The sequence below is a fragment of the Vulpes vulpes genome, chromosome 1 (genome assembly GCF_048418805.1).
Source record: "Vulpes vulpes isolate BD-2025 chromosome 1, VulVul3, whole genome shotgun sequence".
NCBI lineage: Eukaryota > Metazoa > Chordata > Mammalia > Carnivora > Canidae > Vulpes > Vulpes vulpes.
Genome location: NC_132780.1, coordinates 24,173,602 through 24,199,995, shown reverse-complemented (window position 1 = coordinate 24,199,995; position 26,394 = coordinate 24,173,602). Strand labels below are relative to the sequence as shown.

General features: G+C 52.0%; 1 protein-coding gene across 1 annotated transcript in view; it reads left to right on the top strand.

The window, feature by feature from the left end:
* The first annotated feature begins 4,017 nt into the window (after positions 1 to 4,017).
* IPPK (inositol-pentakisphosphate 2-kinase) overlaps positions 4,018 to 26,394 on the top strand; it is a 40,417-nt gene continuing 18,040 nt past the window's right edge. The window contains exons 1-9 of the mRNA XM_025984402.2: positions 4,018 to 4,257; positions 9,165 to 9,212; positions 10,540 to 10,635; positions 12,296 to 12,362; positions 13,757 to 13,878; positions 15,361 to 15,450; positions 24,013 to 24,071; positions 24,385 to 24,457; positions 25,745 to 26,018. Coding sequence (XP_025840187.1) covers positions 4,177 to 4,257; positions 9,165 to 9,212; positions 10,540 to 10,635; positions 12,296 to 12,362; positions 13,757 to 13,878; positions 15,361 to 15,450; positions 24,013 to 24,071; positions 24,385 to 24,457; positions 25,745 to 26,018 — 910 coding nt within the window. The 5' untranslated portion in view covers positions 4,018 to 4,176. The remainder of the gene's footprint in view (positions 4,258 to 9,164; positions 9,213 to 10,539; positions 10,636 to 12,295; positions 12,363 to 13,756; positions 13,879 to 15,360; positions 15,451 to 24,012; positions 24,072 to 24,384; positions 24,458 to 25,744; positions 26,019 to 26,394) is intronic.

Genomic DNA, 26,394 nt, shown 5'->3' with positions numbered 1-26,394 from the left:
CTTTGCATGAGAAGTGGCTGTGTGCCAGGAAGGTGCCCCGACTCAGTGTCCAGTTTAGGGCATGTTGGAGTTGATGGGATTGGTCAGGATAGCAGGATTGTGCCCATGATGAGTTCAGGTGACCGGAGTATCTCAAGGTTCATGCTCCAGAACAGCCGCCCCATTTCCGGTACTTGAGCGCCTCAAGGCCACTGCAAGCAGGATGCCCCTCTCCTCCTAATTACAAAGGTCACTTATGTCTTTAATGCCAAATTCAAATGTTACAGAAAAATGCACTGCTCCTCATCATGGTCTGATCCCCAAAGAAAACCTCAGTCTAAGTAAGGCACATATATTTTTATTTACTTTTCTATTCAGACACAAACATTCATTCTTGTACTTTACATACATGGCCATCTTTCACATGCACACAGTGATGGATCTACCTCAGTTAAAAATAAATAAGTATAGAGAATGTATTCATTTAAATTTTATTGTAGAAGTGTTTCATGAATACATTCTCCGAATCAACAATATATGAGGAAAGTGGCATTGCTTTCTTGCTTCTCCCTCTTACCTCCTCCCAGACAGAATAATTTCCATCCCCTCTTCTTTGTATTTACACACACACATTTGCTTCACAACTGCAGACTTGGAGCAGCACTCACGCCAGCGCATTTGACTCATTTTCTCACTGGCTGTGATGCTCGAGTATTCCATGATTCAGTGCTTGAGAGCCACCTGGGGAACCTGTTAGAACAGGCCTGCAGAGCCTTGTCTCCTGCAGTGGCGGTCAGCGCAGCCTGGGCCTGTTGAGGTGCCCACGTTGGGAACCATGTCCTGTCCAGGTGCTTGTACAAACACTCTTTGTGTATTTGTTTTGTAGGGTGGTTTTTAGGCATGGAAATGGTGAGTCAGAGGATTAGCTGTGACTGCTTTTACTGATGTGGCCAAATTGAGCCCCAAAAACCCAGATCCCGCTCCCCCAACAGCACGTGTCCTGTCTGTCCCTTCCTCATCACCTGGGGCAAACGTTGTAAAGATTGCTTTTATTTTGCCAGTCTGATGTATTTTAAAATACGTAATTAAGTAATTACAAAAGCTGAAAAATGAATTCCTTTTTTGTAAGTAAACTTTTTATTTTGGATTTACACAGACGCTGCAAGACACTGAGTCCCCAGCTTCCCAGCATGTTGTACCTAATTATGGTTTGTTTCCCAGAATGAAGAAATTAACATTGATCCAACTCAACTATTTGGAGTTTACCATTTTTCCTACCAGCATCCTTTTCAGATCCCACATTGCGTTTAGAGGTAACGCAATGTCTCCTTAGGCTCCCGTGGTCTATGTCTCCCATGTTCCAGACACTTTTGAGAAATCCTGGTCTGATATTCTGTGGAACACCCCTCAATTTGGGTCTGTTTGGTGTTTTTCTTATGATTAAACGGGGTTACAGGTTTTGGAGGGAAACAACAGAGGTGACTTGCCCTCTCAGCAGCTTACGTCACATCAAGGGATACATGTGGCTGTACCCATCCTTCAGACCTAACTGTGAAGGTTCCAGACTCACACGACAGCAGCAACAGGAGGTACTCATCACTGGCCCCTACTTACCAGTGTTTTTGCCATCTTGTTTCTGGATGGCTCCTGGCTTCTTAGTCACCCAGCTGAGGATGACTCTCCCCATGGTCACTTCAACACAAGCCAAAGGGGTGAGCTTCACTGGGTGAACCTGCATCATCTCTGCACCCCCTGAACCAATCCCTGGGTTGATGTAATTCCTTGAAAATACAGCTCTTCACTACACACAGGCTGAGGTTATAAGCCAGCCTTGAGACTAGGAATGAGGATAACTTAAGTCAGATCAATGGGCTGAATAGAGGACGAGGTACTTCTCCTAATGCTTTTCTAGCCTTTCCTTCTTGTCCTCCAGCCTCTGCAGGTGGATCCACTTTCATCCATGTTGTTACTGTGCTGCTTTCAAAGCACTGTCTCTGCCTGTTGTCAGCAATATATATACCAAGCTGGGGACTAGGTGGTGTGGGGTGGGCATGGTCTACCAGGTGCATCTGTGGAGAATTTAAAAACAATCGTGAAACCAACATGTAATCTTTAAGATTTTATCTATTTATTCATGAGAGGCCCAGAGAGAGAGGCAGAGACACACCAGAAGCAGGCTCCCTGTGGGGAGCCCGATGTGGGACTTGATCCCAGGACACTTGATCCCAGGCCTGAGCAGAAGGCAGACACTTAACCAGAGCTACCCAGATGCCCCCCAAATTTAATCTTTTTATCATCATATGCTAGTACTTATAGTGTGACAAAATTCTTTTTGAAAAGCAAAAGCCCAGGTCGAGAACATTTTCAGCACCACAGAAGCTTCCTTAAGGAAAAGTCTTAATACTTAGTGTGATCCTAATTCTCTGTTCAGATGCTGATAAACTCAATCTCGACATATTTGGGGTCCCCTGGCCTTGTGAGGGTGTGTGAAGGCCTTCGGTCAGTCTCCCTTGTGGACTACTTCCGTCCTGAGTGGGCCGTTTCTACTCTGCCTTCAATCATCCCTGGGGGGTTCCCGAGCAGCCTTCTACCTGGGCCAACCCTCAAGGCCACAGCTGGTTTTCCTGACTCACTGGCTTCTGTCTTATTGCTGTTCCGCGAGGACCTGCTGGGTGCCCAGTGGTGTCTATGCCATCTTCACAGCTGGGTCTGTAGCTCCTTTTGTGTTGAATGATTCTGAGGCTCGATTTTCCTCCTATACCTCAACGCAGTGTATTGCAACAGATTAGATTGTAGAAACAGATGTGAGAATCCAGCAATCTTCTGTGAATCCAAACTTTAAGGAAATTTGCAAAATTGTAAAACAGTTAACACTGGGAAATATGTTTTTAAAAATGTAATGTTTATTTACAAGGATCTATCCATTTATTTTAGGGAGCGCCCTGGAGCGAAGCCCAATCCCACACAGAGGTGACGACCAGAGCGCACATCAAGAGTTGGACGTCAATCCACTGTGCCACCCAGGCCCCCAAAAGTGTAATGTTTATTTTTAAAGGAAAGGTAGGGACGCCTGGGTGGCTCAGCGGTTGAGCGTCTGCCTTTGGCCCCCAGGGTGAGATCCCACGGCCCCAGGATCGAGTCCCCGGGCTCCCAGCATGGAGCTTGCTTCTCCCTCTGTCTCTCTCATGAAAAATAAAATCTTAAAAAAACAAAGTAAAGGTATTCTTAATAACGGCAAACATGCACACACACACACAACCCGCATTAACAGCAGCTTTCTGAGGCATCAGTCATCTTCGGAGAAGAAAGTGGTCTTGAGAGTGGGAACCGCTCCTCTTTCGGTGACTGCGGCCCAGGAGGCCATGGGGTGGGCGCTGCGGGAGGAGGGGGCGAGCCTCCCGGCCCAGCCGACCCCTATCCCCCATCCCCCCCCAGCAGGGGGTTCACGCCCCGGCCTAGCGCTCAGGGCTCCGAGAAGCCCGCTCCGCCGGCAGGGCGCCTCCCCCGCCCCCGGTCTCCCCCACCCCACCGCACGGGACTGCCGGGCTGACTCCGCGTCAGGTAACAGGCAAACGGAGAACCACCCGCATGACGTGAGTCACATGCCTTGTTACAGAAAAAGAAGCGGGAGCTCAGACACGCCAAGGGCCTTGCGGGGCTTGCCCGACTGAGCAGACGAGGCTCATGGACCACCCCCACCCCCGGCCCCGGCCCGCCTGCGTGCCCCTTCCCCGCTTGCTGGCCCGGCCGGCCCGCGCAGCCACCCCCGCTCCCCGCCCCACTTTCCGGCCCGCCGGAGCTCTACTCCGCGTCAAGCCAGTCCTGGGCGCCAGACAGCCGCCGGTCCCCTCCCGCTTGCCTCACTTCCGGCGCCCGAGCCGGAACCTTTCCGATTCTGAAATCCGCGCTCCGGAAATGAGTCACTGTGCCAGCATCAAAGATGGCTCCCTGCCCTTCCGCCGCAGTGGTCAGTGGAGGAGAAGCGGGAGCAAACCCGGAAGTTGCCCGGCTCATCCATGGCAGCCACCGGGGGCGTGGCTTCCGGCGGCTGGAACCTGGGAGTCGGGGCGGCAGGGTCGAGGCGAGGCCGCGGCTGCGGCTGACAGGGGCTCCTCCCCCGACGGCGGCGGCTGGTGCCCAGGCGGACCCGCGGCCCCCAGCTCGGGGCCGCGAGAGGCGCCAGGGCCGCACCGGGGAATGGACGAGGGGAAGATGGACGAGAATGAATGGGGCTACCACGGTGAAGGCAACAAGAGCCTGGTGGTGGCCCACGCGCAGGTGAGCGGCGGAAGGTCGGCGCGGTCCCGGGCCCTCACCCCGTCACGGGGCATTCCGCGTCCCCCAGGGTGGGCTCCACGACCCGCCAGCCCCCCGTCCCCCACCTTCCGCCCCCGCGGTCCCACACCTCCCCCAGCACCCTTCCCCCGCCCCGGACGCACGCGGTGCCAGCTCCGAGCGGCCCGCCGGGAGGCCGCCCCGGGGAGGCTGGCGTGGGGGTCGGGGTGGCCCGGGAGGGTGTCGGGGCAGCCCAGAGGGTGTCCGGGCGGCTCGGGAGGGGGTCGGGCAGCGCTGCAGGAAGCATCCAGGGGCCTGGGGCGTTGTTGCAGCTGCTGCTGGTAATGGGGCCTCGCGCGGGCGCGTCTCCCAACCGGTAGAACGTAAAGGGTTTCTCGTAATCCCGTGAGGACACCCCCGGGACTGACCCGGGGAGGAAAGTTCGTGGGTCTATGTGGCCTCCCGCCCCGCTGGCAATTTGCTCCTACCACTAGGCTGGGGTGGGGGGCAGGGGAAGAGTCCCGGGTCCCTCAGCGGGTAGGAGTTTGGTGCCGTCCCAGCCCTCTCGTTGTCGCCCGGGGCACTGTCCGCCTTTGCGGAGTTCCCGGCGTGGACTCGCTGGAAGGAGGAGGCAGCCGGTGGGGTGCAGGAGAACCGAGAGAAGGTCATCCCCCTGGACGCCAGTCGGCAGCCCCTCCGGGGCTTCTGCCCGGCTGTGCGGGGTGACCTCGAGGGGACCTGCAGTCACCTGGTGGCCGCTGGAGTCTGCCTGGGTTTTCTTTCCCCCGTTAGCACATCAGGGGGCTTCGCTCCACGTCTTCACACCGGTGACCGACAAGGCTCAGCTAAAGCCATATTTGGTGGGCGGCTGTGGTGTTGAGGGGGGGGGCGTTGACTGGTGCCCCCCAGCCCCTCAGAACAAATGCCTTCATTCCAGTTCCTGGGAGGCCGGTGCTGCACGGTCATGTTATCAGCCCAGGCTGGTTTTCCTTTCTCTCTCTCTCTCTCTCTTGACCTCATGGTCAGGTCTCCCTGGGCCCATGCCCTTCGTGTTCAGTGTGAGTCCGAACTGGTTCTGCACTTACTCCTTCCTGGTGGTTGTGGGTGTGGTGGGGAAGGACTCCTATCTGCTGAAGTTTCTGGTTGTGCCTCTTGAACGCAGGGAGGCCTTCTGCTTCTCGTGGACCTTGAGGCGTGGGGCAGAGCCCGGGAGGCAGCGCAGGGGAGGCCGAGTGTGCAGGGGTGAGCACCCCAGACTCATTTCATGCCTTCCCAGGGCAAGGGCAGTTTCGCCAGGTTCTCCAGGTTGGGAGAGCACATTCCCTCCCCTCCTGCGACAGAACAGCCAGCCAGTCCTCTGCCCCATGGTCTGCCCTGAAGGAACATATGGTGGAAGAGCTTCTGGCTGGCAGGTGGGGAGGCTCTGAGGGGGCAGGATTGTGAACTGCGGGGCTCAGGTGTGCAGGAGCATGTGTGGGCTCCGGAGGTCTGGGCAGTGAGCCCTGCGGGGAGGCTGGTTCCTCACAGGGTGCTTCCAGGTGGTCCCTCCTCAGTGGGCCAAGGGCTCGTATCTGCTGCCCTGGGCCTGGCACTCAGCACCCCTGGGTCCAGCGCTGGCCCTTCATGCTACTCTGATGCTGGGGCCTGCCCAGCACTGTACTGCTGGGACTCTAGGCACCCACCGCATGGAGGGGTCCTGGACAAGGGCATCTCCCCAGTGGGCGTGTGCTGTCCTCCCCCACCGCAGCCCGAGGACGCTGTCACTGTTCTAGCAGTGGTTATACCTGTGCCCTCACGGAGCTGTGGTCAGGCTGTGGCCACCCTCGCTGGCTGTCTTGTGGGATTCCTGTCTCTGCTGCTCCTGCAATCACCCTCTGTGCCTTCTTGTCTCAGTGGCTTCGGGTCTGGCCTGACCTGCGAAGGTCCTTGGAGTCCTGGCCTATATGCCATCTCTGAAGCGTCCTCACCTCAGGGTCCTCACAGCCCCAGGGACGCCTTGCTCTGTTGGCAAGGCAGACATGAACGACCTCCCAAGTAGAGTCTTCTGCGAACATGCGAGGGAAGCAGCTTGTTTCTGCCTTTTCCGGTTTGACAGGCTTCCTTCTGAGATCCCGCGGGGGTGTTGGATCCTGTATCTGCAGCGTTTTGATGCCCGGGTTGTGTGTCTGGGTCCCTGCGATGTGAGCTTTGAGCAGTTGGGGCCGTTGTCTTCTGTCTTGGGTCCAGGGTTTCTGTCCGTAGAGCAAACGTGCTGGCGATGTTGCAGGCAGACGAGAACTGTGCTATTTTGGGTTTGTGTGTTGGAATATGGCACATTCCCAAGTCCTGGCCACTCCCTTCTTTAGTTTTCTGCTGAATCTAGTTCAAAGAATCTTAAGTTTTTGTTCCTTCTAGTATTTTTTTTTTTTTTAACAAGTAACTTATTCTGTATTTGGGATGTTTAGTGATGGTTGTCCAGGTCGATGCAGCCGATGGGATTCCTTCCCTGGGGAGGCCTCAACAGTGAGCTCTGCATGGCCCTGGCTGTGATTTGCCCCCTGGGTCACTTGGGCTCACACATTAGGCTTTCTTATTTCCAAACCATATTCCTTCTGGCAGTTTCCAGCCCTGCCCCTGGGGAGCTGAGCTGGCCTTCCTGGCTCCCTGGGCTGAGCGGGTGGGCCCCAGGGCCAGGTCTCCAAGGTGGCTTGTAGGCTTCCCCTCCTGCCTTGTGCTTCCTGGGTACAGCAGTTGCCCTGTTGACTAGGGAGTTCAGCAAGGTTTCTATGTCTCCTGCAGGAGGACCAGGGTGCAGAATGGGGTCCCCCACCTTGCTGTGAGTGTGTTTGGACACCTGGGGGGCCTCTGGGGGCTTCGAGGGTTCCCTGCATACTTGCTCATGCTTCTCTGGGATGCCCTCACTGTGTGTTCAGACCCTTCTGTTTCTCTTCTGGCTCTCGGGTTTCCCATCCCTTCAGGGAGACCACCCAAGGGTCCCTTCTACCGCGGCCCCCAGATGTCGGCCTCGCTCCACTGTCCTGTCCTCAGCCCCACTGCTTGAATCCCTGACTGTGGCAGCGGTGGGTGCAGACAAGGCAGTCGGAGCTGTTGAGGAGAGTCTTGCCTGTGTGGGCCCCTGCTTGTCCCACGCAGCCCTCCCGTGGCTTGGCCCACGACCTGCCCTGTGTGAGGCTGTGCGACTCTTGTGCCCCCAGCGTCCTGCGGGTGGGCATTCTGAGCTTCGGCGGGGCCTCCCGAGAGGTGGGGCTGGCCTGACTCCCCCGCACTGAGGGCTGAGCCTTTCCCGTGAGTTGCCTGGTCCCCACTGCCTTGGGGTCTTCCAGGCATGTCTTGAGCCTAAGATGGCTGCCCTGCTGGCACCTGCGGGTACACTCCAACCTCGTCTGTGCCCAGGGCCCTGGAGCCTCGATTCGGCCACAGGTTCCTTTCCTTGGGTGTCTCAGGGCCCCTTTAGCATGTTGGATTTTGTGGTCTTTCATTCTTATTTCTAATCACTGCTTGCTGTCTCTGCCCAGAAAACACAGAATATTGGAGGAAAGGCAGTGAAGAGCACACAGTATTTTCCCACTAAGAAGATCATTTTGTCACCACTTTGATGTACTTTCATTTTTATGCTTATGAATCCTACATTTCCTTTTGTGTTTCCCACTTTTTCACCCGCTCTCACAGCATCAATGGGTAGAAAACCCTTCGCCCCTGCGTCAGGGCTGGAGAGCCCTCCGCCAGTTGGACCCAGCTAGGCTGCGCCGTTAGGGTCTTAGTGTTTGGAGCAGAGCTGGGTTCTTGCTGGCTCGCAGGTGTGTCTCCCAGGCTGCCTGGAACAGATTTGCTCCCTTGGAAGCAGTGAACGCTTCTGTCCCCTTCCTGAGTGACAACTCGTGTCCTCCAGTGTGGGCTTCGGGGGGTTTGATATGCATGTGTCATGTCTGTGGGAATCCTAGATTCCCGCGTGGTGTCCTTGAGGGCATGAACGGGGTGGAAGGCCCTCCGTTTCCTGCAGGGTCTCCCCAGCCCCTCCCTTTCTCTCCACCTTCTTGGCATTTTGTGCTGGATGTGAAGAAATTCCAGTTGTTGCTCCCTGGGGACACCATCACTGCTGTTGAGTCCATTCAGACCGTTCCATACAAACTGAGTGTGCACATACCTTTTTTAAAACTTTTTATCGGGCAGCTTGGGTGGCTTAGTGGTTTAGTGCTGCCTTCAGCCCAGGGTGTGATCCTGGAGACCTGGGATTGAGTCCCATGTTGGGCTCCCCGCATGGAGTCTGCTTCTCCCTCTGCCTGTTTCTCTGCCTCTCTATGTGTCTCTCATGAATAAATAAATAAATCTTAAAAAAATAAAAAAAAATAAAACTTTTTATCTTCTGAACTTTTAAAAATGAAGTGTAACAAACCTACGGAATGTGCCTGGATTTTAAGTGTATTGCAGAGTGTCTGGACCCGTCATCCGGTGACCAGGCCTTTCTAGAACGTTCGTCAGGGATGGTCCCACCACCTGCGGGGTTGCCATCAAGTCTTGGTCTTCCCAGCTTTTGAACTTGATGTGAGCGGAACTTTGCCCATATGCCTCTCACCCGTGCGTGTGTCATATATGCCGTGTGTACCCCTTGCTCCTTCACCAGTGGATGACGGCTGCACCTGTGTCTGTGGACGTTGGTCTTAGTTTCCGGCGCCCCACACTGTGGACGGGTTCAGCCCCAGTGCCATCGTTGGCACCTTGGGTCATTTCCAGTTTACTTAGAATTAACCACACTCCCGTGTCCGTGCACTGCAGTTACTTCCTTGAGGTTGATTCCTGGGCATGAGCTGGCGGGGCCAGAGGTGTTCCGTCCCTGTTTGCCCTCCCCACAGCCACCCCGCGGCCCCAGACTTGGGCGCGCACTGACCGGACTTCGTTTTATTTCCCAATAGCGTTGTGTGGTGCTGCGTTTCCTGAAGTTCCCTCCAAGCAGGAAGAAGGTAAGATTGGTGGGTTTGCCAACCTGTCATTAAAACAGTTATTTAATAAAATTGATTTATTTTCCTGATATGGAAGTATTAGTGCTGATTGTAGACACTCAAATGTGACGCAGCAGTCAGTGCAAAAGTGGGTTGTCCATAGTTCCTGCAGGGCCAGTGTTCTGACCCCGGGTCACTGTGGGCCCCCTGGGGAGACTGTGGGTGCTGAGCCAAGGGTGGGCAGAACCCTGGGGCTGGGCTCCGTGCTGTGCTGCGGGCATATGCTGGTCAGAGTTCCGGCAGGTGGCAGCAGGCTGGCAGGTGGCATGTGGGGTTTCTGGCCTGCACAGTCGGTGGGTGCTGCTCTGCTCCCCACCCCACCTGGAGCAGAGTCTGTCTCCCCCCCAGGTGGGAAGAGGCAGGGGTGGTTACAAAGAGCAGGCTGTGGGGTGGAAGCTGGGCTCTGCAGAGGGATGAGTCAGTGCCTGGGTCAGAGATGTAGCTGGCCGGCAGGTGAAGTGGATGACTGTGGAAATGAAGGTTGTAGGTGAGGTCAGCCTCATAGAGGGAGGCTGGGGCACTGTTGGGGGGCTGCTGCGGGGGGGCGGAGCTAGAGCTGGTGTGGTCAGCCGGGAATGAGGTGACCCCGGGCTGGCGAGAAGCATGCAGGGTGGTGTGTTCCCTTTGGGATCAGAGTGGAAACCAGAGCCTTGTCCAGGCAGCTTGCACCACCCCCCACCCCGAGCCATGCACACCCGGAGAGGCCACATTCTCTGGGTGCCTCGTCAGCCTTTCCTGCAGGCTCACTGGGTTAGCATCTTCCAAGGCAGTAGTTTGTAATTGTTTTATGACTTGCATGACATGACCCCGACCACGGGGAGAGGGGACTAAGATGGGGAGCCTGACGCCAGGAGCTCTGGCCACAGCTGTCAGTGCCTCTGGGCACCCCGGGGTCTCCTGTCAGGCGTTCCTCCCACACCAGCCTCGGTCTGCTCGTGATCTGGGACCCTACAAGCATCCGTAGCCTGCTGGCCCCCCCAGCCCTGCCATTCCCCCTGGGACTTGCCACCCTGGGCCAGAAGGAGGGATTCACTGATTTCCTTTCTCTCCCAAACCTCACAGCCTGTGAGGTAATGCCCCTGACTGAGGAGGAGGTGCTCTACATCTGGGTGCTGAGGATAAATCCAAATACCTAGTGGTTTTGGGCCCAGAGAGATTTTCAGAGTGGCATTTGTCAGAGGGCATGTCCTGGGTGGGAGGAGGACAGGGGCCTGGGCTGTGGGACGGGCGCTCCGTCTGCGTAGTGTGATCCCCGCCATCCAGGCCTCCTTGTGCTTGTGTTTTACAGACGTCAGAAGAGATCTTTGAGCACCTACAGAACATAGTGGACTTCAGCAAGAACGTCATGAGAGAGTTTTTGGGGGAGAGCTACGTCCATTGTGGGGTGAGTGACTTATTTACACAGTGAGAGTTCACAGGCCCGTTCTATATCAGGAGTACCATTAAGAATAGCAGCTTATCCACTGTCATTTGGACCTCTGTACTTCGTGACGACCCCGTGTTCCTATCCTGCGTGCTTCTCTCTGTGCTACACGGCAGGATCAGAGCCACTAGTTCTCTTCCTATTTTCTAGCTGAGAAGCAGGAGGTTCGGAGAGACCACTTAAGACTGCGTCTGCCGGGACCCCTGGTCCCTGCCACCCCGCCATTATGGGGGGCGCTCCAGCTTGGTGCAGCTCCCGGTGGGTGGGTGGGGGGGATCTGCCACAGGTTGGCCCCCTGGGGAGCTGGTGGGGCAGTGTTGGCTGAGGAGCTTCAGCCCTACCCAGTGTGGGCTCACGGGAAGGGGTGTGTCCCTACGACCTGACCCTGGCTGCCCAGGTCCCAGTCTGGGGGATATGCTGTCCTGGGGTCATGTCTCCTTCCTATGGCCCCCTGCTGGCCTCCTAGATCACCCCAGGGTGGGGGTGGGGGCTGCACCGGTGGGGAGGCTCCTGCGGTCCTCCTGGGGCCCCCCAGAGTTCAGTTCAGCTGTGAAGGCAGAAAACCCCTGGCTATGGGGGCCCGGTGTGTCTGACTGGCCTGGATGGTGTCTGAGTGGATGCAGCCATGCTGATTCCCAGCGTCAGTTTGAGGAGAGGGTGATTCCTCTGCCTTACCGCACATGGGGGGCTCTGGGCCTTTTTCTTGGGAGGATCTGTGCCGAGGGCAGTGGGGAGCTGGGGGTTCCAGCTGACGGGGACTGGCAGGTGGAACAGCGTCAGGATGTGCCCCCAGGGCCCAGGGGGGCGCTCTGGCTCCAGGTCGGGTTGTGTTTGTCCCAGGTGGACAGGGCTCTGGGCGAATGAGGGAGCCTGCTAGGTCACATCCTGGGAACATCCACCCCACGGACATGCCTCCTCTGCATCCCCTCCAGGGCAGGTGCCTGTCAGCGGGCAAGTTGGTGGGCTACGCCGTCCGCTGAGCACATCTGGGGAGGGAGTCCTCAGTTAGTACTTTGTGTGGTGCTGGCCACCTGCCCTGCTGATGACCGCCCCCGGTCCGTCCATCTGGCAGGATGGCTTGGTCCATGCAGGCTCAGGAGGCTGAGTGAAGGCTTGGTAAATGTAGCCCGGTGTTAAGGATCCCTAAAACAGAACTAACTCATCATAAAATTGGGAATTTAAAGTTGTTGGAAGAAATGCAGTTCTACTTTTACCTGGTGTCTGACGTGGCAGGGTGGTGGGTGGACTCAGGGCTGGGAGTAGCTGCATCACTTTTGGCTTCCCATGGGTCCTGTCCGCTGCTTGCTGCGCTCCCCTCACAGTGGCCTCAGCTGTTGTGGGTGCCAGCGTGCAGGCACGGTAATCTGCTGGGGGCGCACCTTTCACCTGGAAGCCTGTCGCTTCCTCCGCGGGAACCTTTGTGTCTGTGTGATCGGGTTGTGTCCTTAAGATAACAGCAGTTTTTCCTACTGAACTCACATACTGAGTCATTTGTTACTATGGGAAAATTAACGTAACATAAAATTAACCATTTTAACCATTTTTGAGCGTGCAGTTCTGTGGCGTGGGCACATTCTCGCTGTTGTCTGGCGCGCCGAGTGTTTCCTACATGTTGTTACAGGAAGTGGTGCAGCTGCCGTTAGATTTCGTGAAGCAGCTCTGTGTGAAGATCCAGTCCGAGAGACCAGGTAAGCCTTCCACCTGCAGCTCTTGTTGGTGATTTATTTTATTTATTTATTTTTTTTTCTTGGTGATTTAAATATTACATTTGGAACATGTTTGACAACGATTTGTATGATATGAGGTCAATGTAGTTTTCAGCAGTTTTGCCAGAAACTTCGTTCTCAGCCTGAAGTGCTAGGAGCTCATCTGAGCCATGCCCCACACAGGGGGCCGAGGGAGCTGGTGCAGCGTGGACGCGGGGAGGGGACGGGGCTGCCTGGGCGCTGTGGGGTCAGCTGCCCTGAGGATCATCTCCCAGAAGCTGGAATCCACCTGCCTGCCCGTCCTCCTGCCTGCCGCCCTTCTACCTGCTTGCCCGCCCGTCCATATGCCCACTCGTCCTCCTGTCTGTCCACCTGCCTGCCTGTCCACCTGCCTGCCCGTCCTCTTGTGGGCGGTGGAGGGTCGTGAATTTCAGTGGGTGGAGCTTCCCTCTTTGCCCCCGTGCCTTCCTGCACTTGTTGGTGGCAGTAACGACAATAAGTGCATCAGAGCTTTTCCTTTCAGGGACTGGATGTGGTGCCCGTGGTGTGGACGGAGGCCCTGCTGCCTCCTGAAGCAGCGCCAGCTGATGTCTGGTCCTGTGGTTGTGAGGGAGAAGGCTTCTGGTCTGGGGCACCTTGCGGAGCAGGGCTCCCTGGCGGGGGAAGGAGGCTGGGCTGGGTCTCGGCCACTCCCCTCGGGGCGGGGACAGACAGGCGTGCTCTGGGGGCTCTGCATCAGCCTACATTTGAAACGACTGTCTAAACGTGTGCCATGTACAGTCGTGAGAACTGCCCTTGTGGTAACGCCTCGCGATTGGCCTTGTTGCCTGAACAGGGGACAGCCCCCCGCCCTGGGCCCTGAGGCTGCGTCCTGCTCGTCTGGCCTGCGCCCAGCAGTGGTGGGGAGCATGAGGCCCCCGTATGTTTGGGGGTCCCCACAGTGACCTCAGGTCTGCTGGTTTGCTAGAAGGACCTGGACCTCTCTGTGGCCTCATGGCTAAGGCTTCTCGTCCCGCAGGATGCAGATGACACCCAGACGAGGGCAGTGGGGCACTCGGGTGCATTTGGGAGATGGTGAGCTCCCAGGCAGCCTTTCTGCCGGCCCCACATGCACGGGGCTGGCTTCTCCCACAGGGTGTGACTGCACACAGGGAGGGCGCTGGCCACACTACAGGGCCTGTGCCTCCCCTCCCCCATGGAGCACAGTGTCATACTTGTGTGACCCAGAGGCCCTAGATAAACATGGCAGGACCCCAGGAGCCTGGGGCCACAGCCTCTAGGGCAGGGATGAGCCTCCCCTGCAGAGGTCCCCATGTAGCCAGCAGCCATCTCTGAGTCTTGCGCCCGAGTCTTACAGCTTCTCTTGGCTCTTCCAGAATCTCGCTGTGACAAGGACCTGGACACTCTGAGTGGCTACGCCCTGTGCCTTCCCAACCTAGCGCGACTTCAGACCTACTGTTTTGCAGAGCACCGGCCAATTCTGTGTGTGGAGATCAAGGTGAACTGTGTCTACGGAGGGGGAGGGGGTGGGGGTGGGCTGAGGGTAGACATCTGTGTCTGCTGCCTGTAGTGCAGGGTGCAGCCAGCCAAGGCTCCCCTCCGCGCCTGCTCCCCTCTATGTCTTCCCCCTCAGCCTCCTCTCCCCACTCCTCCCCAGCCCCCTCCCCTCCTCCCTATCCCACAGGGCCTCCCCTCCTCTCCCCCCATCCTGGTCCCACCTCTCACAGAGTCTGCTTGCTCCCCCTCCTTTGCATCTGTCACCTCACCTGCTGCTCTGGTGCTTCCCACTGGCCAGATCCACAGGTTGATGCCCATGTCTGGTGCTTCCCATGGGGCCAGCTGGGGACCAGCCCTGGCCAGTGGCCACCAGAAAGGACTGTGCTGGTTCTGCCCTCCCTGCTTCCCTGGGGGAAGCTGCCTGCCAGGCCCCATCCCCTCCTTCTAAGCTGAGCCCCTTGGCTGCTGGGTGACACTGTGCACGGCCCTCCAGGAGCTCCCACTAGGAGCTTGTTCAGGTGCCACATGTTTGATGGGTGGCCATGCCCTTCCTTTGCGTCCTACCCAGGAGAGACGAGAGAGCCTCGTGTTACTCTTCCAGAGGCACATCCTCCCCCCTCCCCCCCGCCATGCAGGAGAGCCAGGGCATGGCATCAGCTGTGCTGCCCAATGTGCCCGTGTCCCCCCTCCCCCCGTGTCCCCCCCCCCGTGTCCCCCCCCCCCAGGGAAGCCTCCCAGATGTCCCAGGCCGTGATTCCTGGGTCGTGTCCCCTGGGTGCTCTGTGGGGCCTGATGTCCTGTTCGCCCAACCACAGGGTGAGTGTGCTGGGTCCTCAGAGTGCTGACACCAGGCACTCATTGTCTGTGCCCCGAAGGCAGCAGATGGGGGTGCCTGGGTGGCTCAGTGAGGCGTCGGACCCATGACCTCAGCTGGGGCTGTGACCTTGGGGCCATGAGACCGAGCCCTGTGTGGGGCTCTGTGCTGGGCGTGGAGCCTGCTTGACGTGCTTTCTTTCTCTGTTCCTCTGCCCCCTGCTCACGTGTGTGTGCTTGCTCACTCTTGAATGAATGAATGTTGGATGGCAGTGGGTGTTCTGGGAGCCCAACAGCTGTGGATGGGCCTTCCTGGTCAGCCTGTATCCCAGGGAACAGGGCTGCTATTTCGAGCTGGGGCAGACTGCACTTCTATAGGCCTTCTTGTCGTGTCCTGTCACAGAAGAAATGCAAAGCTGCCCTGCATTGTCCTCTGGCCACTAGTAGGGCACCTCTCCTTTCCCCACAAGAGCTCTGGCCTCAGACTCTGTAGCGGCAAAGATTTTATGTGCTGTGAGGAGGCAGGTGCCCACTCCTGCCGGGGCTGCAGATAAAAGCAGCTTTTGGGGACAGATTGATTCCTCCAGTATCTTATCTGTCATCTCGTCTCCTGAATGGATTTTTTAGGATTTATCCCTAAACGTTTTTTTCTTCCTTGTTTATTTTGCAGCCAAAATGTGGGTTTATTCCTTTCTCAAGTGATGTTATGCACGAGGTGAAGCACAAAGTGTGCCGTTACTGCATGCACCAGCGCCTCAAGGTGAGATGCGCGGCCAACGGCGTCTGCCCGGGGCCCCAGGGCCAGCGTGGGTCCCAGGTGTGGCCGGATGAGTAAAAGAAAGTGTAGATCCTCCTTTTTTCCTTTACTTTTTCTTTCATAAGTAGTTCATGTTCACCTTTTTTTTTTTAATCTCAAATTGAGATGTAGTTCACATATCTTAAGTTCACCCATTTAAAGTGCATAATTCAGTGGATTTTAGTGACTTTGCATGATGGTGCTGCCATCATCACTCAAATTCCAGAATAATTTCATCACCTCACAAAGCATCCTGTCCCCATTAGCAGCCACTCCCCAGATCCCATCCAGCCAGCCCCTGGTAGCCACCTGCCCCGTGGATCAGCCTGTTCTGGACATTTCACATGGATGGAATCCCGGCCCCTGTGGCTTCAGCTTGAACACTGTTCCATTGTATCATTCATCTCTTGATGGCCGTGTAGGTTGTTTCTGCCTTCCAGCTGTTGTGAGTGGTGCTGCTGTGAACATGCACGTACATGTGCTTGCTTGTTTGCATCACTGCTTTCATTTCTCCTGGGTTGAGTCCTAGGAGTGGAATTGCTGGGTCTCAGAGAGATTGTTTAGTTTTTTTTAGCAAATGTCAAGCTGTTTTTCACAGCTTATGCGCCATTTTGTATTCCTGCCAGCAATGTCTGAGGGTCTGATATCCTCACATCTTTGCGGGCACTTGCAGTGTCTGTGATTATAGGGGACCCCGGGGGGGCATGAAGTGGCACCTCCCTGTGGTTTTCATCTGCGCTTCCCTGATGGTTTACTGATGTTGCCTATATTTTCATGTGCTTATCGGCCATTGATATGTTTTCTTTTGAGGAACATCAGTTCAAGTCCTTTACCCATTATGAATTGGGTTATTTTTTGTTGAGTTTTAGGGGTTCTGTATATATTTTGGATATTCTTTATCAGATGTGTGATTCGCAAGTATCTTCTCCCATCCTGTCAATTATCTTTACTCTGTTGAAGGTGTCCTCTGATGCACAAAAGTTTTTAATCTTACTAAAGTTTAGTTTGTGTGTTTTTCCTTTTCTTGTCTGTGCTTTTGGTGTCAATAGCTAAGAAATCATTGCCTAATCCAAGGTCATGAAGCTTTTCCCCTATGGTTTTGATCCATTTTATGTTAATTCTTGTATTTGAAAGGAGATAAGTCTCCAATTTCTTTTGCATTTACTTCTAGTTTTCCCAGTACCATTTGTTGAAATGACTGTTCTTTCTCTATTGAATGGTCTTGGCTCCCTCATCAGAGATGTTTTGGCTGTAAATGTGGCTTGGTCTGGGCTCTGTTCTGTACCAGCGGCCTCTGTGTCAGTCCTTATGCCAGCCTGGTGCTTTGTTTTGATTCTATAGCTTTGCAGTCAGGTTTGAAATCAAGAAGTTTGAGTTCTCCTGCTTTGTTCTTTTTCAAGATTGTGTTGGCTTTTTGGGACTCCTTATACTTACATATGATTTTGAGGATTGGATTTTTCATTTTTGCAAGAAAAGATTGAGGTTTTTGACAATCGCAGGAGCTTGTAGATCACTTTGGGTAGTGGTATTGCCATCTTAACAGTATTAAGACTTAAAATCCATGAACACAGGCCGTTTTTCCACTTATTTAGGTCTTAAAATTTCAGCAACATTTTATAGCTTTTAGGGTGCAAGTCTTTTACCCCTTGGGGTAAATATATTTCTATGTATTTTATTCTTTCAGGATATTGTAAATATGATAAATGGAATTACTTTAATTTTCTTCTCAGACTGTTTATTGCTGGTTTATAGAAACACAATTTTTTTGAAGATTTTATCCACTTATTAGAGTGAGAGCACAAGCAGGGAGGCAGAGGGAGAGGGAGAAGCAGCAGACTTCTCACTGAGCAGGGAGTCCAATGTAGGACTCAATCCCAGGACCCTGAGATCATGACTTGAGCTGAGGACAGACACTTAACTGACAGAACCACCCAGAAGCCCTGAAGCACAACTGATTTTTGTATATTGATCTTGTACCTGTAGCTTTGCTGAGAGGTTTTCTTGTAGATTCTTTGGAATTTTTTAAGTAGAGGATCATGTCATCTCTGAATAGAATTTTCTTTTCCAATTTATTTATTATTTTTTTAAGATTTTATTTATTTATTCATGATAGACACAGAGAGTGAGTGAGGCAGAGACACAGGCAGAGGGAGAAACAGGCTCCATGCCGGGAGCCCGACGCGGGACTCGATCCTGGGACTCCAGGATTGTGCCCTGGGCCAAGGGCAGGTGCTAAACCGCTGAGCCACCCAGGGATCCCCTCTTTTCCAATTTAGATGTCTAGCTTCTCAGGGAATTGATAAGGATCCCACTGAATTGCAGATCAATTTAGAAGGTATTTGCCACCTCTGTATTCTGTGAACACAGGATGTTTTTTCCTTTATTTAGGATTTTAATTTCATTCAGTGATGTTTTATAGTTTCAGTGTCTAAGTCTTAGACTTAAAAAAAAAAAAACATTTATTCATGAGAGACAGAGAGAGAGAGGCAGAGACACACAGGCAGAGGGAAAACCAGGCTTCCTGCAGGGAGCCCAATGGGGGACTTGATCCCAGGAGCCTGGGGTCACGCCTTGAGTCAGAGTCAGACGCTCAATCACTGAGCCACCCAGGCATCCCTCTTAGACTTCTTTTGTTAAATTTATCTCTAAGTATTTTATTATTTTGGATGCTCTTGTAATTTTTTATTTCATTTTAAGGTTATTACATAAAAATATAATTGATTTTTTAAATATGTGTATTTCACAATTAAAAATATATAACATAAAACTTACCATGTTAACCATTAAGTTACATTGTTGTGCAGCCATCACCACCACCCATCTCCAGAATTTTTCATCATCCCAAACTGAAACTGTTAAAACAACTCCATATTTCCTTTTCCTCAGCTTCTGGCAACCATCATCCTAGTTTCTGCCTCTGAATTTCACTACTGTAGCTGCTTCAGATAAATGGAATTATACACTATTTGTCCTTTTGTGACTGACTCATTTCATTTATGTTCTCAAGGTTTTCCACATTGTGAAATATGTCAGAATTCCCTTCCTTTTTAAGACTAATAGTCCATTGATTATATATACCACATTTTTAATCCATTTATCCAGTGATACACACTGAGTTGCTGTCTTTTGGCTTTTGTGAATCCTGCTCTTTTGAACATGGGTGTGCAAATATCTCTGAAATTCTCCTTTCGGTTCTCTTGACTGTATACCCAGAAGTATGATTGTTGGTCATATGGTAACTTTGTTTTTTTAAAGGTTTTATTTATTTGTTCATGAGAGGCAGAGAGAGAGAGAGAGGCGGAGACACAGGCAGAGGGAGAAGCAGGCAGGGAGCCTGATATGGAACTCGATCCTGGGTCTCCAGGATCACGCCCTGGGCTGAAGGCAGTGCTAAACCACTGAGCCACCTGGGCTGCCCGGTAACTTTGTTTTTTTTTTTTTTTTTTTTAATTTTAATTTTTTTTTTTAAATTTTTTTTTTAATTTTATTTTTTTTATTTATGATAGGAATACAGTGAGAGAGAGGCAGAGACACAGGCAGAGGGAGAAGCAGGCTCCATGCACCGGGAGCCTGACGTGGGATTCGATCCCGGATCTCCAGGATCGCGCCCTGGGCCAAAGGCAGGCGCCAAACCGCTGCGCCACCCAGGGATCCCAACTTTGTTTTTAATTACAGGGAACCACCATACTGTTTTCCACAGCACCTGGGCCATTTTACATTCCTGCCCAGGGTACATCAGAGTTCCACTTTCTCCACACCCTTATCAACACTTGTTTCTGTTTTCTGATAGCAGCCATTCTAATGAGTGTGAGGTGAGAAATGCACCTGTTTTTTGTATATTGATATCCTGCCATCCTTGATGAACCTGTTTCTTTGCTCTATTTTTTTTTTTTTTTTTTTTGGGTGCTGGTGGTTTTTTATAATTTTCTGTGTACATGACCAGATCACTTGCAAAGAGGGATAGTTTTACTTGGTCTTTCTAATCTGGGTGCCTTTTGTTTTTTTTCCGTAATTGATCTGGTTAGAACTTGTAGTAGAAGCTCGAGTGGACATCCTTATCTTGTTCCTGATCTCAGGCGGAAGCTTTCAGTCTTGCATCACTGAATGTAACATTCATTGTGAGCTGGTCATAGACATTTGTTTTTAGTTTTTTCTTTTTTTTTTTAATCATAAAAGAATGTTAGATTTTGTCCTACATTTATTGAGATAATCATGAGGTGCCTTCCTTTCTATTATATTGATTGACTTTCACATGTTGAACCACCCTTGTATTGCTGGGATAAAGTTCATTTTTATTGTGGGTATGTAGTCCCTTAAATGTGCTGCTAAATTTGGTTTGTTTTTATTGAAGGTTTTTTCTTTTTCTTTCTTTTTTTAAAAGATTTTATTTATTTTCACGAGACACCGAGAGAGAGAGAGAGAGGCAGAGAGACATAGGCAGAGGGAGAAGCAGACTCCATGCAGGGAGCCTGACGCAGGACTCGATCCCGGGACTCCAGGATCACACCCTGGGCTGAAGGCAGGCCCTAAACTGCTGAGCCACCCAGGGATCCCCTTGAAGGTTTTTTCTTAAGAGATGTTGGCCTGCAGTATTCTTTTCTAGTGAAGTTTTGTCTGATTTTGGTACCAGGGTGGTAACTTTGGGTTCACAGAAACAAGTTAGGAAGTGTTTCCTTCTCTCCCTTCTAATTTTTGGAAGAGTTTGAATATCGGTCTTGATTCTTCTTTAATCATTTGATAGAATTAAGTGAAGTCATCTGGTCCTGGGGTTTCCTTTTTTGGGAGATTTTTGATTACTGATTCAGTCTCTTACTGTTATTCTGTTCAGATTCTCTATTTCTTCCTCAGTTTTGGTAGTTGTGTGTTTTTAAAAATTTGTGCATTTCATCTAATTTGTTGATTCATAATACTCCTCTAAAATTCTTTTTTATTTCTGCAAGGTTGGGAGTAATATCCATTCTTTCATTAATTTTTTTCAGATATTTTTTTGATCTGGCCAAGGGATTGTAATAGTTGATCTTTTCAAGAAACAACTTTTGATTTTGTTCTTTTTCTTCATTTTACCCCCTGTTCTTCATTTCATCTTTCTCTGCACTAATCTTTACTCTTTTTTCCCCTTTATCTGCATTGGACTCAGGTTGGCCTTATTTTTCTAGTTGGTGAGTGTAGAAACTTAGGTTATTGATTGAAGGTTTTTCTTTTTTTTCATATAGGTATTTTACAAGTATAAATTTCCACGTAAGCACTGCTCTTTCTGCCTCCCATAAATTTTGGTATGTTGTATTTTCATTCTATCTCAATTTTCTGATTTCCCTGTTGATTTCTTCTTTGACTCATTGATGGTTAGGAATGTGTTTAGATATCTCATATTTGTGAGTTTCTCAAGAAAATTTTGTTTTTTTGCTATTGATTTCTAATTTCATTCCACTGAGTTTGGAGAACATTTGCATGACTTCATGCCCCCTTGAGAATGTTCCATGTTTACTTGATTAGAATGTGTATTCTGCTGTTTTGGGGTAAAGTGTCCTCTAGATGTTTATTAGGTCTAACTGGTTCAGTGTGTGGTTCAAGTCTTATGTTTTGTTGTTGATTTTCTGTCTAGTTACTCGTTTAACATCGTAAGCTAAACAGTCTAGCTCAGTTAATAACAATTTAATTTCACTGGTGTACAAAAACTCTGCCTCTTGTAGCTTTGTTGCCTCCCCCCTCGTAAATTAATCTTTATACAAAAAAAAAATTAATCTTTATACTTATTTTGCTCGTCAGTACAGATTCCTTTGGCCAGGTGAGGGACATTCTGTTTTTAAAAGGGGATGGGAAAAAAAAAAAAATGGGATGGGATAAAAAGTTATAAAAAGAATATATATTGTCTTTTATGTTTACCTACCAGTGTAGTTCCTTTAGCACTGTGCTCTATATTTCATCATGTGAATTCAAGTTACTATCTAAGTGTTCTTTTTAGCCTGAAGGTTTACTCTTGTAGGGCAGGTTAGTGAACACGTTTGGTTTTTTTAGTTACCATTTATCTGGCCGTGTCTTAATTACTCCTTCATTTCAAAGGATAGTTTTATAGATGAACTTTTGGTTGACAGTCTTTCAGCACCTAGATTTCCTTGAATTCCTGCAACTAGTAAGTCTTTGCTCAGGGCCCCTGTGTGTACACGGGGCCACCGTCAACACTCAGCCAGGCGCTTGCAACTCTACTTAGCCTTCACTTCCTCAGATCCTCAGATCAGCAGAAGGTGAAGGCCTTTTTAAGGTCTTTCCAGAGCCTGTGCATGGCCTTGTAGATGCTCAGGTCATGCTGGAGCTTTCCAAAGCCCTGTGTAGATCTCATTCCCTCAGCGTTTTCTTTTTTAGCTTTAGGTTAGCCTAATTGTTTGTTACAACTGTTATCCACTCTCTCAGATAGCCATGAAGTTAAACATTTGCCTCTGATGGTTTTCACAAATGCCACTTGGGAGAATGTCCCTTTTGCACCTGGAAAGCTCTGAGTCAGGTAATGAAGATGGGAAATGAAGAGAGGTCACATAATGACCATTCTTTGAGAATGAGAGTTTGGAGAAACTCCTGCTTAGTTCAGCCCTGAAGCCTCTGGTGGCTGCTGGGCTTCTGTTTTTACCAGCATCGGGCTGTTTTTTTTTTTTAAGATTTTAATTTATTTATTCACGAAACACAGAGATAGAGGCAGAGACACAGGCAGAGGGAGAAGCAGGCTCCATGCAGGGAACCCGATGTGGGACTCAATCCTGGGTCTCCAGGATCACACCCCGGGCTAAAGACGGTGCTAAACTGCTGAGCCATCAGGGCTGCCCTGGGGCTGTTGGTTTTTAAGATTTCCTTGGAATTAGAAGCGTGGATAGAGCATTAAAAATACCACAAACTTCACTGTTTTTAGATGTGGTCATTTTTCTTGAGTAAATGGTCCCCAGAGTGTTGCAAGCCTTTGGTTACTTTTCAGAATTCTGAAAGTTTTGATTCTGACCGTTTTCTCCTTGCCTCCTTATGGAGGAGAGACTTTTCCAGAGGTCTTTACTCCCCACTTTTACTGACTCACCTCACCTTTTCTTGTGGTGTTAACAACTTGAGCTATTCCTTTTAGGAGATGATTTTCATTGTCACTATTCATTTGATGGATTTTTAGGAACTGCTTTTTACTATGAAGCAGTACCTGCTCATTTAACTGGTAAGATACGGAATTGTAGGAATTAGGTCACCTGATTTCCCAGAGGTAACCCAGTCAGTTTCCACATCCTTCCAGACTTCTCTCTCTGCCAACACAAATATACATGTTACCCAGCTGGAAATGAGATGATGCTTTTTCCCATGTGTATTCTAGCGTGTACTTACATGTGCATGGACACATACTTTTATAAAGCAAATATGGGGTCTCACTATATGTTGTTGCTTTGTTAATTGCTTTTTTCACTTAACTAATCCTTGAGGACTATTGTGTATCCTTCAAGGCTTTTTCAACATATATTTGGATATATGCACGTATGGAGACAGTTTTTTTTTTTTTTTTAAGCAAAGTAACATCATTTCCACTTACACAAATTGCTTTTTTCCTTGAGTAAATGTTGGTGATTTTTCATTTTGTCTTTCTCCCGTAAGTAGCTGGCTATCATTTATTCATTCCTTCATTTAGCATATGGCTGCCTTTTTTTTTTTTTTTTTTTTTTTTTTTTTTTTTAGGATTTTATTTATTCATGAGAGAGAGAGAGAGAGGCAGAGACACAGAGGGAGAAGCAGGCTCCATGCAGGGAGCCTGACGTGGGACTCGATCCCGGGTCTTTAGGATCAGGCCCTGGGCCAAAGGCAGTGTTAAACCACTGAGCCACCTGGGCTGCCCAGCATGTGGCCTTCTATGTTCTGGTCCATGGAGCAGATGCGCTGTCAAGTTGTTTCCAGATCTCGCTATTAGAGTCAAGCTGCAGTGAACATCCTTGATCTTGTGACTCCTCAGAGATTTGCCAAGTCAAGGGGTACCCATATTTAAAATTTTTTTTTTTAATTTTTTATTTATTTATGATAGTCAGAGAGAGAGAGGCAGAGACACAGGCGGAGGGAGAAGCAGGCTCCATGCACCGGGAGCCCGATGTGGGATTCGATCCCGGGTCTCCAGGATCGCGCCCCGGGCCAAAGGCAGGCGCCAAACCGCTGCGCCACCCAGGGATCCCCCATATTTAAAATTTGATGGAAACCAGCAGGTTAACTTTCAAAAGGTTGTGCCAATTTATCTTCTCTCTGAAAATATGAAATTGTTAGCCACACTCTCCTCTTCATGAATATTACAACTTTAAAAATTTGTTCATCTGATTACCATAATTTAGCTATGTCATTTTGAGAAGGTCCCTGCTGCTAGCTTCCCTGATCCTGTGGAGAGTGGGGCTAGAGCTCCTGAGTTTGGGTGAAGCCCTGGCTGCAGCTATGGCCTCTGCTGGGCCCCTCAGCACCCTGTCAGCTCACGGAGGCGTTTGCCCAGTGCTGCCCATCAGTCATTTACTCCACTTGCTGCTTTAACAGGTGGAAACTGGGAAGTGGAAGCAGATAAGCAAATACTGTCCCCTTGATCTCTACTCAGGGTAAGAGAGCACACCTTGGTAGTGCCACCTCTGGGAGGTGGGGTGCAGGGAGCGGGGCCCTCTCCTGCTGGTGTCTAGGGCCCTGGGCAGAGCTCCGGGCTCTTGGCTCCCACAGGTGAGCCGTGGGAGGCAGCAGCTGGGGAGTGGAGGGGTTTGGGGGCAGTATGGGCGGCCTCCCCGACTAAGATGGCTCCTTAGCCCACAGAGCCTGAGGACCTCTTAGGCTCCCAGTAGCACGTCCTATCCCCTGAGCCATGGGCCGGTGAAAGCAAAGACTGCATGTGATTCTATCAGCAGTGTCTTCTCCTTTTAGAAACAAGCAGAGGATGCACTTTGCCTTGAAGAGCTTGTTGCATGAGGCCCAGAACAACTTAAAGATATTTAAGGTAAGAGTTGTGTTTGCATGGATTTGAGATGTGGGTGAGAAGGGGCTTCGCCGTCCAGTCCCTCAGCCTCACAGGCCTGGAGTGGGGGTTGCCGCCACTGCGTGGGGGCTGCAGTGTCTCCTGCCCCAAACCACAGGCCTAGCCCTGGCCCCCTCTTGGTGGCAGCCTCCGGTGCCTGGTCCTGCTAGCATGTGGCCTGGCCCCGCCCCCCTGCCCTGGCCCTAGAGCTCCTGCTCACCCTTTCGTGTGCCGCCTTCCTGCCAAAGGCCCATCTTGGGTCAGTGGTCTTATGATGGTTTTTTTCCTGGGCCTCATGATCATCAGACACCCAAGTTGTGTGCCTCTTGCTCTGACGTGACAGGAGACCCAAGTGGGGGCAGGGGGGGCATCACACATTCTCCTGGATCCCAGGGCCCAGGGGTATGAGGAGGGCCCAGTACACACTTTGTGGACTGACATGTTGTGTGCTACCTGGGGACAGGGCAGGCTCGTCCTCTGTCCCCGCAGCTGGCTCAGGCTCCCTCTTGAGGCCACTGACGGCCTGGTCAGGACCAGAGGTGGTGCTCCAGGGTTGTGTCCCTGACAGGGTGGGCAGGATGCCATGCTTTCTGGCCTCAGGGGGCTCCTGGGGCCGCTCAGCATGGCCTGTGGCTTGAGAAGGGTTAGGAGGGAAGTCCTGCCCCACGGGGGACAGCCACAGGCTGAGTGTTGAAGGACCTGGATTGTCCTGAGGTTGTTGACCTCATCTTTCAGGTAAGGGAACCAGGGGACAAGGAGTCGGTCACACCTGGGGATGGCTGCTGCTCAGCGTGCAGGGATCAGGCCCCGAGGGGTTATAGGACAGCCCCCCAGGGGTCCCTGCTTGCTGCCCTGGGAATGTTGGTGCCATGAGAGTTTCTTTGCTGGACATGGTTTAAAGGCAGGGATGGTCTTGGGGATGAGGCTATCCACACTGACAACATGGGTGGCCTCTCCGCCTGCAGGAAGGACAGAGGTCCCCAGATAGAGGTGCCCCTGACTACTCAGGGTCATGCTGACCCTGTCTTCGGGGAGCACGGGGGTCACAGGGCTCCTTGAATACCAGGCATGAGTCTTCTGGGGTTTGGGCTTCGGGTGGTGCTTGCCTGAGGTTCTCTTTCCTTTGTTCTTTTCCCCGTCAGTCAGCGACGCGGTGCGTGTGGGGGCAGTTTCCCTGGAGGGTCACGGTGTGCAGGGCCCAGACAGGCACCCATCTTGCACAGTGGGCATGGCCATGGGGGTGACGGGTCCCTGTCTCTCTTCTTGAAGAACGGTGAGCTGATCTATGGCTGCACAGATGCCCGCAGCCCTGTGGCTGACTGGACGGAGCTTGCGCACCACCTGAAGCCCTTTTTCTTCCCTTCTAACGGCCTGACTGGCGGGTCCCACTGCACGAGGGCTGTGATCCGGGACCTGGTGCACGTCATCACCCGGGTGCTGCTGAGCGGCTCCGACAAGGGCCGGGCGGGGACCCTGTGGCGGGGGCCTGGGCTACGGGGTCCCCGTGTCTGTGAAGCCAGCCCTTTCAGCAGGAGCCGCCAAGGTAGGCCGGGCGGGGAGGGCTCTGGGGGACGGGGGGTACCTGCCAGGGTCCTGCCTGGCCTCACGGAGCTCTCGGAAAAAACAGCCCGGAGCTCTCGCGGGGGCAGCTTGGGCCATTAGGGCCTCCTTGCGGCCACCCTGCTGGGGACGCTCCTGCCTCACCTTCCCTGGGGATCTGGGGCCTCCCCAAAAACACCACCCTGTGTCTCTATGTCCCTGTAGTTTGCTGAGTACCTCCCCACTGGCCTGTGGGCCTGCCTGGCCACCCTGCAGGGGAGGATCTCCTGGGGGCCCGCAGCTCCAGGCCCCAGGGTGGGGTGTCCCAGCTTAGAGGCAGCTCGGCGGCCCACCTGGGTTTGTGCTGAGTGTTCTCGGGC